Source organism: Osmerus mordax, chromosome 20, assembly GCF_038355195.1.
Source record: "Osmerus mordax isolate fOsmMor3 chromosome 20, fOsmMor3.pri, whole genome shotgun sequence".
Classification (NCBI taxonomy): domain Eukaryota; kingdom Metazoa; phylum Chordata; class Actinopteri; order Osmeriformes; family Osmeridae; genus Osmerus; species Osmerus mordax.
The window spans coordinates 9,168,961-9,182,982 of NC_090069.1; the positions used below are offsets into that span (position 1 = coordinate 9,168,961).

A 14,022-nucleotide genomic window follows, 5' to 3' on the forward strand; every position below is an offset into this window, starting at 1 on the left:
GTCTTCTTTTTCACGCAGCTTGGTTCAGTCATTGAGGGGAAAATAGAGAAATGGGGAGAGAAAGAAAGAAAAAATAAACAGAAAGGAGACCCACCTTTACAATGTATGTCACGCCGGGTCCAGAGATCTTCTCACTAGAGTGTAGCCATCCTCTGGAGGGCTTGTTCACCAGTCCATTACCTCTACCATTGCCCCCAGGGTTCCAGTCCTCCCCTCCCTGCTGGAGCTCCTCCAGCCTGCCCTTCTTCCCGCTGCTGCTCATGTTGCCTGGCTCCTGATGGGACTGGGAGCAGGGAGGTCCAGAGAAAGCCGAGCTGCAGAGGAAACTGCCACCCGAGGCAGCTGCTGACACACTGTGGCCAGAGTTGCCAGAACCAGAGCTGGAACCCCCACCCCCCTGGAACTTGGACACAGCCAGGTCCTTGACAGCAGATGGGAGGCCCTTGATGTTCAGCAGGCTGCCTGAATTGGTGAATTTCAGGTTGGACACCTTGTTGATGAAGGTGCAGAGGGTGGTGCCTCCATCCTCGGGTTCAGAGGCGGTAGTGGTTGGGGAGAGCACCTCAGCCTGGGGGGAGTAGGGGGGCTCTGCAGAGGATGTGGGGGCAGCCGAGAACTTGGGGTTCATGGAAAGGTCGTGGATAAGCTCATCTACGGATGTCACTGACTCATTCCTGAAGCGGTTGTATTTGGTACGGTGAAGCATACCCTTTTCCTTCTCCTTGTTGCCTGCCCTTACAAACACACTGGCAGATGAAGCGCCCAAACAGCTAGCCTCTCCTTCAACATAGTGGAGACGCAGCAAACGCCTAGTAACAATCACAGGCCAGGGCGACTATAATTCTGTTGAAGATACACTAGAGGTGGGCTGCTGCTCCTGCTTCTTCTGCTGTCGCTGGGGCTGTCGTAAGGGGGATTCAAGGCAGTAATAGAATCCACTGGTGGAAAAGAAACTGAAAGAAAGCCAAGCCATAATATGGATAAAAAGACAAAAAGAGGTATCGTAAGCAGCCAGGATTCTTGCTAGGTTCCAAAGATGAGATCCGGATCGAGATCAAGCTCCAGACAAAAAGAGAGAGAGAAGAGTGAGGTATGTTGATGGAGGACACTGCAAGCGAGCGCGCGCAAACGCTCTCTGACTGTTGCGTGCCGGCTCCCAGCTACAGCATGACTCACAGATCTGAGAAAACCTTCACAACAAAAGGCTCACTGAACACTGCAAATCACTTCCTGTTGGAAATAAAATCCTCCCACTATAACCAATCAATTTTAAATTTCCCAGACTGATATTTCCTTTTCACTACAGGAATGCTACTCTTTTAAAAATTCTGCCATCGGTGTGAAACAGGAAAGAATACCCCTGCAAAATAATCAGATTAAAAATATAATAAACATATAATTATCTAATTAAGTCTTTATCACAACTAAGATCTACAATATATGTTTCTATGAACGGCAAAATGAAATTCAAAGTGGATCAAATGGTCTTATGTATCTATTAGATGGATTAATAAAATGGATAAGCATAGCCTACTATCTGTCATATTTCTGTTTCTCTTTAGTACAACAGATTTGGTTGATTCAGTGCCTACATGATATTACTGGTTAAAGTACCATGCTATTAAATTAGGAACAATGAAATGGTAAATTCTGGTCAATAAATTAAAAGCGAATTATGACAAATGTTTATATTAAATACAAAGGAATCTTCATTATAACAGCTGGAGATATATTTTTTTTTAACTATGCATGGCCCTTCATTTAGACTTGTTTTTCAGAAATGTACCTAGATAATACATGTATGTGTTCTGCTTTAACAGTTCACATTTTATAATGAGCAATTCAAACATCAAACAATGGATCTCTGGTTTAGTCTGTTTGTCAAATGTCCCTCAACTTAATTTCCATCCATTATGAAACAAATAAATCATACCACGCATCTCTGATGTACTCTTTCTCAGCTTTCCACAGAAACCAAGCTAGTTGTCCTGAATTATCTTAGTGAATAATTACTTAACGCAAAAACACAACGTGAACATGAGTCACATGCAGTTGACTGAACACACAGCAGCAGCAGCACAGAACAGCAACCAGACACAGTCTCATCAAAACAACAGTGAAAGCCTCTGTACGGCTGCATTAAGCCAAAAGCCATTCATGTAAAATGTCCCCAGGATCGTGTAGGACTGACAGTCATTCATAAGCATTGCCTCTCATCCTGCTACAGATTTCGCACTGCAGTCCCTCCCAACATCTCTCCTTCTTGCCTGGCAGATACAGAGAAAAAAAGGGAAGCACGTCTGCTTTCTCCTCAGAAACAAAGGCAAAAAGAGAAAGAGAGATGAAAAGCACCTTTCATAAATCTGGTTATAAAAAGAGGCAAATATAATTTTGCCTTTTATGTGAATGAAATTGTAGGCTCGCATACCAATGTTTCTGTGAATGGAAGCAAGGCCCTTCTGCCTCTGCAAGGCAATCCCTTGGGATGGAATGGTCTTATCCAATAAGAGAAGAGCTGGATGACTCATTCAGGGAAGGCTTGCAGAATAGTGGAAGAGACCATTCCAAATGCAGGTGCTGATTTATTTAGCTTGTCTACTTCTACAAAACAGGTCCTTTTTTTCCATCAGCTTTCTGATAATTCTGTTTTATGTGACTGCAAATTGTGAAATAATTAAATTATGGTAACCAGGCGGAATGCAACTGGGGATTTCTTTTTGCAAAAATGCAACACCCCTGTCTTTTAAAAATGTGTCAGTGAAGGCTATTTTTCCACATTCATATGATGGGTGGTCAGCTGCACATTCCATTAATATGTCAAACAGTAACATGTTATTATCACAAATAAGATATTATAGAAGTCTTCACATTCAAAATGTGAAGACTTGATACAGAGACACAAAAATGATCAAGTGGTTTTAGTTGTTTTGCTGATTTATATATCCTACAGGATTAAGCCCTTGCATATGATAACATAACTTCTGCATATATAAAAATAAAGTTTTACCTGTATCTAAACAACAGCACTGGATGTGCTACTTTAATGCGAATTAATAATACATTTATAATATGCATCTCCAACTAAGTCCAAAGGTATTTGGTTATGGGAAGTCAACTTAAGCATGTCCTAAAAGACAAAGATTTGAATGACACAGAGACGGTAATCAAACACCAAAAAGTATGGATATACAGAATAGGTTGAATGGAATAGTATTGGGTATGGACTTCCTAATGTATTCCTCATCATACTAACTGTGCACAATTGTGTTAACGCAGTCAGGTTTCAGGAAATATCACAGTACTGAAACTGCTCTCACCAAAATAATTAGCGACCTCAGACTAAACTCTGATGCAAATAAAGTCTCTATCCTTATCCTGTTAGATCTCAGTGCAGCATTTGATACAATTGATCACGACATCCTAATCAATAGACTGGAAAAGTTTATTGGGTTCACGGATAGTGTATTGAACTGGCTGAAATCATATATCACAGGAAGGAAGTTTTATTTTAGTTTAGGTGACCATAGGTCCAAGAAACATGAGAACTGCTACGGGGTTGCTCAAGGAAGCTGCTTAGGTCCATTACTTTTTTCTCTTTATATGTTACCACTCGGCGACATAATCAGAGAACATAACATAGATTTCCATAGCTATGCAGATGACACACAACTATATATATCCACTGAACCCAACGATGCAACGGCCATCAATTCCATTACCAACTGCCTGTTGGCAATAAACAAATGGATGAATGATAACTTTCTTAAATTAAATGAAGACAAAACCGAAGTCCTACTATGTGGCCCCAAATCCAAAAGAGAGATGCTTATTAAGAATCTTGGAGGCTTAACCCCCTGTCAAACCAGAGGTGACGAGTCTCGGTGTAATCCTGGACTCAGATTTGAATTTCAACTCTCACATTAATAAAGTGACCAAAACAGCTTTCTTTCACCTGAGGAATATAGCAAAGGTACGACCATTCATAAACCAAAATGATGCAGAGAAGTTAATTCATGCTTTTATATCCAGCCGGCTGGACTACTGTAATGCACTTTTCACTGGTCTTCCCAAGAAAACCACTGAAAGACTACAGCTCATTCAAAATTCTGCAGCTAGATTATTAACCAAAACTAAAAGGAGAGAACACATTAGTCCTGTCCTAGCTACTTTACACTGGCTCCCTGTTACCTTCAGAATTGACTTTAAGGTCCTTTTCCTCACATACAAAGCTCTACACGGACAAGGACCTAGCTACATTGCTAACTCCTTTATAAACTACACACCAGCTAGAACACTGCGACCATCAAATGCAGGCCTATTAGAGGTCACCAGAAGCAGTCATAAGAAGATTGGTGATTTGGCCTTTGTCAATTACGCCCCAAAACTATGGAACAAATTACCCATAAATATTAGGGAAGCAAACACTCTAGACATTTTTAAAAGACAGCTTAAAACCTACCTTTTTACCGAAGCATTTAAGTAATTTTATCTCAAAAGGGTTTTCCTACTTTTTAAGTTGTTTTCTCTCTTGAACAGAGATCCTATTGGGATTTTTATTTTTGTTTGAATTGTTTATCACTTGTATTATTGTTTTTATTGATTTTATGTAAAGCACCTTGAGCTACAATTCTTGTATGAAATGTGCTATATAAATAAAGTCTTACTTACTTACTTAACAAACCGAAAATGTTAATACAAAAGCCACCCGATCAAAGATACAGAAAGGGACGGAGAATTATAAAAAGAGAAGTGTGTGTGAGAGGGTTCCTTGAAAGATAATCTTCATAATTGTGACTGTGTCAAGTCCTCTCTTAAGTTGCTTAGTTTATTAAGACAGAGACAGGAATAAGATAATACAGTGGATAACCAATAGACCCTAAAATTTCTGTACTGTTTTGTGATTGTGAAAAAGGCTGTACAATCAATTAAATCAAGAGGGTTTACCGTTTAAAACGTGTCTGTTTAGTTTAGTTTTTTTACAGTTACTCAACAGACAGTGAACAGCTGGGAATGCCTTTAACATGTGACCAATATGATAACAAATTGCAGTAATGAATTTTTTTTATCTTGTGGTCACTTGGGATGTGTTGAGCCTTCCATGAGCCTGAATATACAATTCTATCCTACGTATGAGGATTCCACCGATAATTTGCGCACTATAGCAAATATACTCAGCCTTACCATGATTGCTCATACAAACAAGTGAACAGGAAGGAAGATATTTCCCTAAAAAAGGCACTTTTACAGTAACCATAGTTTCAAAGACTAGGGCCTAGGGGTGAGGGGGCTGGCTATAGAAATTAACAGCTCAGATCCAGCAAATGCCATACCTAGTCTGAGAATTGTGTTTGCGTGGCAAACCACTATGACAGTATGCCTGCACACATGCCTTCACAAATGTCAGAATGGCATGGGGGAATTAGCTGGATGCAGTCTTCAGGATGGTTCAGGGCCACCTTATGGTGCACTAAGCAGTTGAAAAATCTGTGCAGATTTCCACTACAGTCAGTGTTCAATATACACACTTTTTAAGGTTTTGCTCCAGGTCAATCTTACTAGACCCACTTAAAGGGGTCATTGACTGGGTTTTTGGGGTATTTCACACTGTTCCTTAAGGTCTCCGAATAGGGTATGTAACTTGAAAATGGACCATCGTAAATGCAGTGTTCCAGGCTACTGGGAATGCTGACACTTTTCATAATCTTCCCAAGGAACCAGACACTCGACGGGCATGGCTGATGTTTTTCTATGAGATCCCTGTGAAGTTCGACACTCAATTATTCATTTGCTCGAACCATTTCACCAAAGACTTTTTGAATGAAAACCTTGGACAATTTAAAGAAGGATTTGCTAAGCCGCTGTTGCTGAAAAGAGGTGCTGTTCCAACCGTATGCTCATCACAAACGCAAGCTGTAAGTAACTAACAGTTAGCCTATTAGCAATGCTAATGTCTCCTGTATCTAGCATTGGTAGAAGGCTAAATACATTTCTAAACACATCAACATAGCCATGGGCGTCGTTAGACCCTTTTTACTGGGGCACGTGCCCCAGTATAAATCTGCTGTGCCCCAGACAAATCTAAGGTTTGAGTTTTAACAATTTACTTTATTAGTCAGTGCATTCATTTAGAGTGATAATCCCGGAAAAAATAAACACAGTATCCCTATCAACGCTTGTAAAAGTGTTTAACCGAAAACACAAACCGATGCATGCAGAATTCCATGTCAGGCCGAAGAGCCACTGCAGCACGCACACAGAAGTCCAGGTGTCGGACGCGGCACACAAGTCAGAATTGAGGTAGGCTAAGAAAACATTACAAAACTAGAGATAGTTTCTAAATGAGACCTAAAGATCATCTTATTTTGACTAAAACATAAAAACATTATTACATGAAGCTCAAAAACACACTATTTGCTCCCAAATGAATCTGAAAAAAATGTGCGTGCTCGCATTAACAATTGATGTCCCTGCCAAAGGTGATATCAAACTTGCGTCCCTCAACTGTTGTATAGTGGTCTAAGGGGAGTTTATATAGCCTAGTAGTGCATTGTGCGCAGCAAGATTGCGCACAATACATAGCTCTACCTTACTTAGCAAGACTAGAGCTAGACTAGCTGTAGTCGGCATTAGAAGGGAAGCTTCCGAAAAAATTGCCAGAAAAAGAATAGCAGTCTAGCCTATTGCTAACGCCTGTCTAGATGATCTATTTGAAAGAACTGGAGAAAGGCAGGTGCTATATACAGGATACGTTAGCATTGCTAATAACTGTTACCGACAAAATCATACTACAGCTTGCGGTTGTGATGAACGTAAGGTCGGAACGTACCTCCTTTACAGCTTCATAGCAAATCCTGCTTTACATTGTCCGAGGTTTTTAAAACCGTCCTTGGTTAAATGGTTCGTGCAAATGTGTCGAGGGTCGAACTGCACAGGGATCTTCTACGCTAGACAAACATCAGCCTTGCCCGTCTAGTCAATGTTAGCTAGACTGTAGCTCATCTGCTTTTTATTAACGCTGATTTGCAAGGAATGCAAGAACAGCTAGATAGCGGAAACACCTAGACTGTAGGCATGTACACTAGTTTAGCTTGCTAACGCAAGAGCATAAGTAGAATGTGTGATGATTTTGCCTAGTTTATTGGCAATGGGGCTAACGTTATTTCATGTTCCTGACTGTGTTTCATTCAAATAAATAACCCGTGTTGTCATGTAAATCTACAAGATCTATCAAGATGCATGTTCAGACATCCCAACCTGCAGAGACTCATTTCCGGGAGGTGGCTTCTCCCCCCCCCCCACCCAACCCTAATTTCACTGGATGTATCAGGGGGCATAGAACAGCACCCGTGCCATTTTCAGCCCAACCAATGTTACATACCCTATTCGGAGACCTTAAGGAACAGTGTGAAATACCCCCCAAAAACCCAGTCAATCAACCCTTTAAAAACGTTAAAACTTTCCCCTTTGTTGTTCGCGTGGAAGTAAACAGAGCAGCGTGCAGCTAAACTAGTGTCTGAGATCCTGGGCCAGAACACCAGAGGGCTGGTCTGTATGTAATTTTGGGGGCGTGACAAAGGTGATGCGGAATTTGTGACGTAACAAATTCCTCTTTTTCGAAACCGATCGTTTTGCAGCTGCAGTTTAAAGTTGTGAGATTTAGATAGGAAAGAGGTTTCAATGGACTTTGACGTTCACTGTATGTCCATTATACCCACCGAACTGTCGTTATTCAACTATGACAAGGTAAAATCGGTTTCGCAATCAATGACCCCTTTAACCAACAAACAATAGGCTTGCCTAATGGCAGGTGAGTCCATCATTACTGCATTTGGGATGTGATATATTTAATTTTGTTATAAACATTTATTCCTGTAAATGGTTATCTCTACGCTATGAGACTATTACCTACTCGTTACAGGAAAATAAAAGTTGTATAGTTAGCAAAGCGTCAAAAATATCGACTTAGGCTACTAACCTTACCTGAAATGAAATCAGAAACATCAAACAACTCATACTTAGTTAAAGAAGAAGGATGAGCTATGTTTGATGTATGATGAGCTCACAGAGGCTGTGACATCATACATCAGCTTCTGTGAGGACTGCTGTATACCAACACGCACCAGGGTGAGCTACAACAACGACAAACCCTGGTTTACAGCTAAACTCAGAAGGTTGAGGTCCGAGAAAGAGGCTGTGTGTAGGAGTGGGGACAGAGACAGTTTCAAGGAGTCGAAGAACAGGTTTAGCAAGGCTGTGAGGGAGGCTAAATGACTGTACACGGAGAGACTAAAACACCAATTCTCTGCAAACGACTCTGCTTCTGTCTGGAGAGGGCTCAGGCAGATTACCAACTTCAAGTCCAGAGCCACCCACTCCACTAACGACTCCCGCCTGGCCAACGACCTGAATGAGTTCTACTGCAGATTTGAAAGACAATTGGACAGTCCTGAACTACCCCTTCCCACCCAGGAGGCCTCCCCCCTCTACAGTGACGCCTCTCTCCATTCAGGAGGGTGAAGTTAACAGACTTTTCAAGAGGCAGAATTCCCGGAAAGCAACTGGGCCGGACTCTGTCTCTCCAGCCACCCTCAAGCACTGCGCTGACCAGCTGTCTTCGGTGTTTACCTACATCTTTAACACCTCCCTTGAGACATGCCATGTGCGAGCCTGTCTCAAGTCCTCCACCATCATCCCTGTGCCCAAAAACCCAAGGCCAACAGGACATAATGACTACAGACCCATCGCCCTGACCTCTGTGGTAATGAAGTCTTTCGAGCGCCTGGTGCTGGCACACCTTAAATCCATCACAGACCCTCTACTGGACCCTCTGCAGTTTGCCTACAGAGCCAACAGGTCTGTGGACGATGCAGTTAACATTGCCCTCCATTTCACCCTACAGCACCTGGACTCCCCAGCATTCTATGCCAGGATCCTGTTTGTGGACTTCAGCTCTGCCTTCAATACCATCATTCCCGCCCTGCTTCAGGACAAGCTCTCCCAGCTTAACGTGCCTGATTCCACCTGCAGGTGGATCACAGACTTCCTGTCTGACAGGAAGCAGTGCGTTAAACTGGAGTCAGGTGGCTGAGTGGTGAGGGAATCGGGCTAGTAATCCGAAGGTTGCCAGTTTGATTCCCGGTCATGCCAACTGACGTTGTGTCCTTGGGCAAGGTACTTCACCCTACTTGCCTCGGGGGAATGTCCCTGTACTTACTGTAAGTCGCTCTGGATAAGAGCGTCTGCTAAATGACTAAATGTAAATGTAAATGTAAGCTGGGAACACAAGTCTCTGACGAGTCCCGGTCGATCAGCACCGGATCACCCCAGGGCTGCGTCCTTTCCCCTGTGCTCTTCTCCCTGTACACCAACAGCTGCACCTCTAGTCATCCGTCCGTCAAACTCCTGAAGTTTGCGGACGACACCACCCTCATTGGGCTCATCTCTGGTGGAGACGAGTCTGATTATAGGTGGGAAGCAGCCAACCTGGTGACCTGGTGCAGCCAGAACAACCTAGAGCTCAATGCTCTTAAGACAGTGGAGATGGTTGTGGACTTCAGGAAGAATACAGTCCCACTCACCCCCATCACCCTGTGTGACTCCACAGTCAACACTGTAGAGTCCTTCCGCTTCCTGGGTACTATCCTCTCCCAGGACCTCAAATGGGAACTGAACATCAGCTCCCTCACCAAGAAAGCACAACAGAGGATGTACTTCCTACGGCAGCTGAAGAAATTCAACCTGCCAAAGACAATGATGGTGCACTTCTACACAGCCATCATTGAGTCCATCCTCACCTCCTCCATCACCATCTGGTACGCTGCTGCCACTGCCAAGGACAAGAGCAGGCTGCAGGCTGCCTTCCCTCTCAGCAGGCTCCACACTGCTGAGAAGGTGATTAGCTGCAATCTGCCTTCCCTCGAGGACCTGCACACCTTGAGGACCCTGAGGCGAGTGAGGAAGATTGTGGCCGACTTCTCCCACTCTGGACACTCAGTCCCCCACAAAAACATTTACATTTAGTCATTTAGCAGACGCTCTTATCCAGAGCGACTTACAGTAAGTACAGGGACATTCCCCCCGAGGCAAGTAGGGTGAAGTGCCTTGCCCAAAGACACAACGTCATATGGCATGGCCGGGAATCGAACTGGCAACCTTCAGATTTCTAGCCCGCTTCCCTAACCGCTCAGCCACTTGACTCCAACAGTTTCTTCCCTTCCGCGGTTGGCCTCTTCAACAAGGCCAAGGGTTCACACTGACTTTAATGACGTCATGTCTTAAAACACATTGCATTTCGCACTGCATTACAAAATTGTGTCTTGCACATTTGTATTTTTTGAAATATTTGTATTTTTTTTATTTTTATATTGTAAATTACAGCAACTTATATTTTATTTTATATTTTATTGTATAGTTTATTTTAATTCTAATTCCACTTAGTATTGCTCGTTTATGTACCCTTAGTATAGATAGACCACATATTTAAGTTTAAACTCAAACAAAATAAAATGCCATGTTACTGTACTTGCACTGGCCAGCTTGCAAATACTGAGGACATCCTACCGAAGTTGAGTTAGCCAATGTCGTTAGCAATGCTAGTTAATGTTAGTTTGCTATCTGTATAACATTTCACTGGGTCTTGCAGCTGTTTGATTGACTGAAATGATTATGAAATGTTATGTTCTACTAGCCATTTGCCTACTTTTGCAAGTCACAGTATTTACAAGCCCTGATAGTGTAACTGAGAAGACGCAGTAATTCCTCTTTCAAGTAATAAGCCCCCGTTCAAGTGTTGAGCATTAAATTAGCTGCACGGTCTGTAGAGATATTGGGACGAAGCTGCAATACAGTACATAACAGAAAGTGTTTCATTCTGCAAAATTGTGTAAATGTTTAATGTAACAAATACATTTTTGTATAACACCTCAATTGTTATCATTTGTATAATATTACAGCTCATCTTCGTTGGTCAAAGGCACAATCTTTACCCGGACGTGACTTTTGTGCATGGAAAAGTGAAACGTAAATGTAGGGCTACTTGTCTAAAGGACAAGTGCCTCAAAAATGTAATGTCAGGCCCTGAATGATCACTGTCACCAGATAGAAAAGGTTGACTTTCACTCGGTGCTATTCACTGACAGTAAAACATTTTTTTATATGTGCACTGCTGTTCATAGACTAGCTCAAGAGATCGTTGCTGCGTTGCTAAATGATAGCAACTCACCAGGACAGTTCACCAACTCTCCACTCATTCTCATCGGACCATCCATTTAATTGGCTTTGACGGCCATCACGTCTCTGCAATTCGTCATTTGCCCTCTCATGTCTACTTGGTTCGAAATTATACGGCTACGGGCCATCATATACATTAGTGGTTTTTGCCACCTCTTCTTCATCCCAGTCAGTCGCCATAGTTCTAGTACTAGGCTGAGGCTTCTCTTCCTCCACGACTCCCCAACGTGATGTCATCGCCGATTCGCAAATTCTTACACCAAAAACAACAAACAACTGGTCTTTAACACCATTTGGAGACACCATTTGGAGATATTTTAAATGATATACATATCTTGAGTGCTTCATGTACCCATTAATCAACAGTAGTGTTAACCTGCCATATGGCCTTTAAGGTTCCTATATGTTTATTGTATGCACCTTCCTGCCAAAGCAAATTCCTTGTCTGTGCAAACTTTCATGGCGAATAAATCCCATTCTGATTCTGAAAATGACTAAGAGCTATTCCGTGTCCAGTATGCTATGTCGGATTTATTAAAGAAGGAAAAAAAAGCCTGACCACCAAACCAATTTGGCTAGTGGCCCATCAAACATTTGTGCCCAAGGGTCTATAAATTGTAGCCTGGTCCTAACCAGACTCTCGTACATTTCATTTGTACAGAGAATCTGGCCTCGCTCCATTGACAAGCGTTGACTTCCTTGTAGGCAGGTACTCTGTTGAAGTTTAAAACTATTGGATCTGCCCAGAGCCACTCTGATCTGCCATAACCAATCGCTAGCGTTCGCCTTAGCCAATTCCTTCACCACTACTGTAACAGAGCTAGCTGCCGTAGCTGGAAAATCAAACTGTTCCCGAACCCCGTGGGGAGGAGGGCCACAACATCATGGCCACCAACAAAACTCAGCAAAACTTGTTCTTGCTCTGGCTTTAGCTTATGGATATTCGGCAGCGTTGCCACAACGGACCGAATGGCTTCGTTCGCATCTTTCTCCGCCGCCATTATGGAACTACAACACAAACTAGAGAGGGTCCAATTTCTGGGGAAATTGTAGGGTGTGCTTGCTTGCGTCGGTTGCACAGGGGTCCGTTTTTGAATGACATTTTTACAACTGATATATCTGTATATTTGGTGGCCAAGCCGCGAAGCGGCGAAGCCACTTAAGTGTTTCTACCTTTTCTTATTGGTGGCCAAGCCGCGAAGCGGCGAAGCCACTTAAGTGTTTCTACCTTTTCTTATTAGGGGCCAAGCAGCGAAGCTGCGAGGAACCTATTGTAATTGGTAGTATTATTAGGTTCCTCCGATAGAAGGGAACCTATTGTTATTGTTGGTATTCTTATTATTAGGTTCCTCCGGTAGGAGGGAACCTATTGTTATTGTTGGTATTCTTATTAGGTTCCTCCGGTAGGAGGGAACCTATTGTTATTGTTGGTATTCTTATTAGGTTCCTCCGGTAGGAGGGAACCTATTGTTATTGTTGGTATTCTTATTAGGTTCATCCGGTAGGAGAGAACCTATTGTTATTGTTGGTATTCTTATTACTATTATTTTTCTTCTCCTTGCGCCCCAATATCTCAGAAAGTCCCTGGTCATAAATGTTCTAATTTGGCACATTGATACTACATCCAAGTGGGTACCCCCACACCAAATATGGGCCACATCGGACCATAGGGGGCGCCACAGGCCACGCCCAAAAGTCCGATTTTCAAAGTGATGGCATTTCCACCCCATTGCTCCAATTCTTCTGAAACTTGGTGTGCATGCCTCATTTTTCATGAGGAACAAAAAAGCCTCAAGGACCCATAAGGTCCGCCATGATGGATTTTCCTGTACTGTGATAATTTGGGAAAACCTTCAAAATTCCTCTTCTCTTGAACCAAAGGTGAAATTGACTTGAAATTTGGTACAGATATGTATCATTGACGTATTTAAAAACGTTACTTAAGGCAATTGAATCAAGTACAAAATGGCTGAAATGGGTGTATTTATGTACATGTCCACATTGCCTCAATATGTTTGTGTCACTAAATCAAATGTATTTTTGAAGGATGGTTCAAACCTAATAAGCTTTAAGGTGACATGCCTCTGAAGTACCATGCAAAGTTTCACCTTGATATGTCAAAATATGACTGAATTACAGCTGTTTGAACTTGGACCAAATCTGACAATGCTCGCCATTGGAGAAACAGCTTTTTTTAATTATCCAGTTATTGAACTTTGTGTATTCCATGCCTGGGAATGGCTCAATTGGCTGAGATGTTGTGCTGGTAATCAAGGTTCAATACCAGTCAGAGGCATAGTTTTTATTTTTTATTCTGACCAAACGGTTTCTAGTCTCCCGATAAATCCTCCGGTTGTAAAACATAGCAATGCGTGTTTATTTGAGCCCATCACAACACTCTGATCATCTGTTTAGCGAGACTGTGTAAACCACTGCAAAACAAGCCAGGTTCACCACAGTAGCTAGATACTTGTAGTCTATGCATGGTAGAGATAACTCTAATGGTTATCTCTAATGAAGCAAATTGATTGTTCAGGTGGATCCCTTGCCTGTTGCACAAATTCATTTCAGTAACCCGGAAGTCAGGTGGCTGAGCGGTTAGGGAGTTGGGCTAGTAATCTGAAGGTTACCGGTTCGATTCCTGGCTCTGCCAAATGACGGTGTGTCCTTGGGCAAGGCACTTCACCCTACTTGCCTCAGGGGGAATGTCCCTGTACTTACTGTAAGTCGCTCTGGATAAGAGCGTCTGCTAAATGTAAATGTAAAATGTAACCTAAGCCAGGACACATTCCC

The 14,022-nt window shown here is 42.5% G+C and overlaps 1 protein-coding gene across 1 annotated transcript in view; it reads right to left on the minus strand.

Moving 5' to 3' along the window:
- shc3 (SHC (Src homology 2 domain containing) transforming protein 3) overlaps positions 1-706 on the minus strand; it is a 61,237-nt gene extending 60,531 nt beyond the window's left edge. Inside the window, exon 1 of the mRNA XM_067258108.1 lies at positions 95-706. Coding sequence (XP_067114209.1) covers positions 95-706 — 612 coding nt within the window. The remainder of the gene's footprint in view (positions 1-94) is intronic.
- Positions 707-14,022: the final 13,316 nt, after the last annotated feature.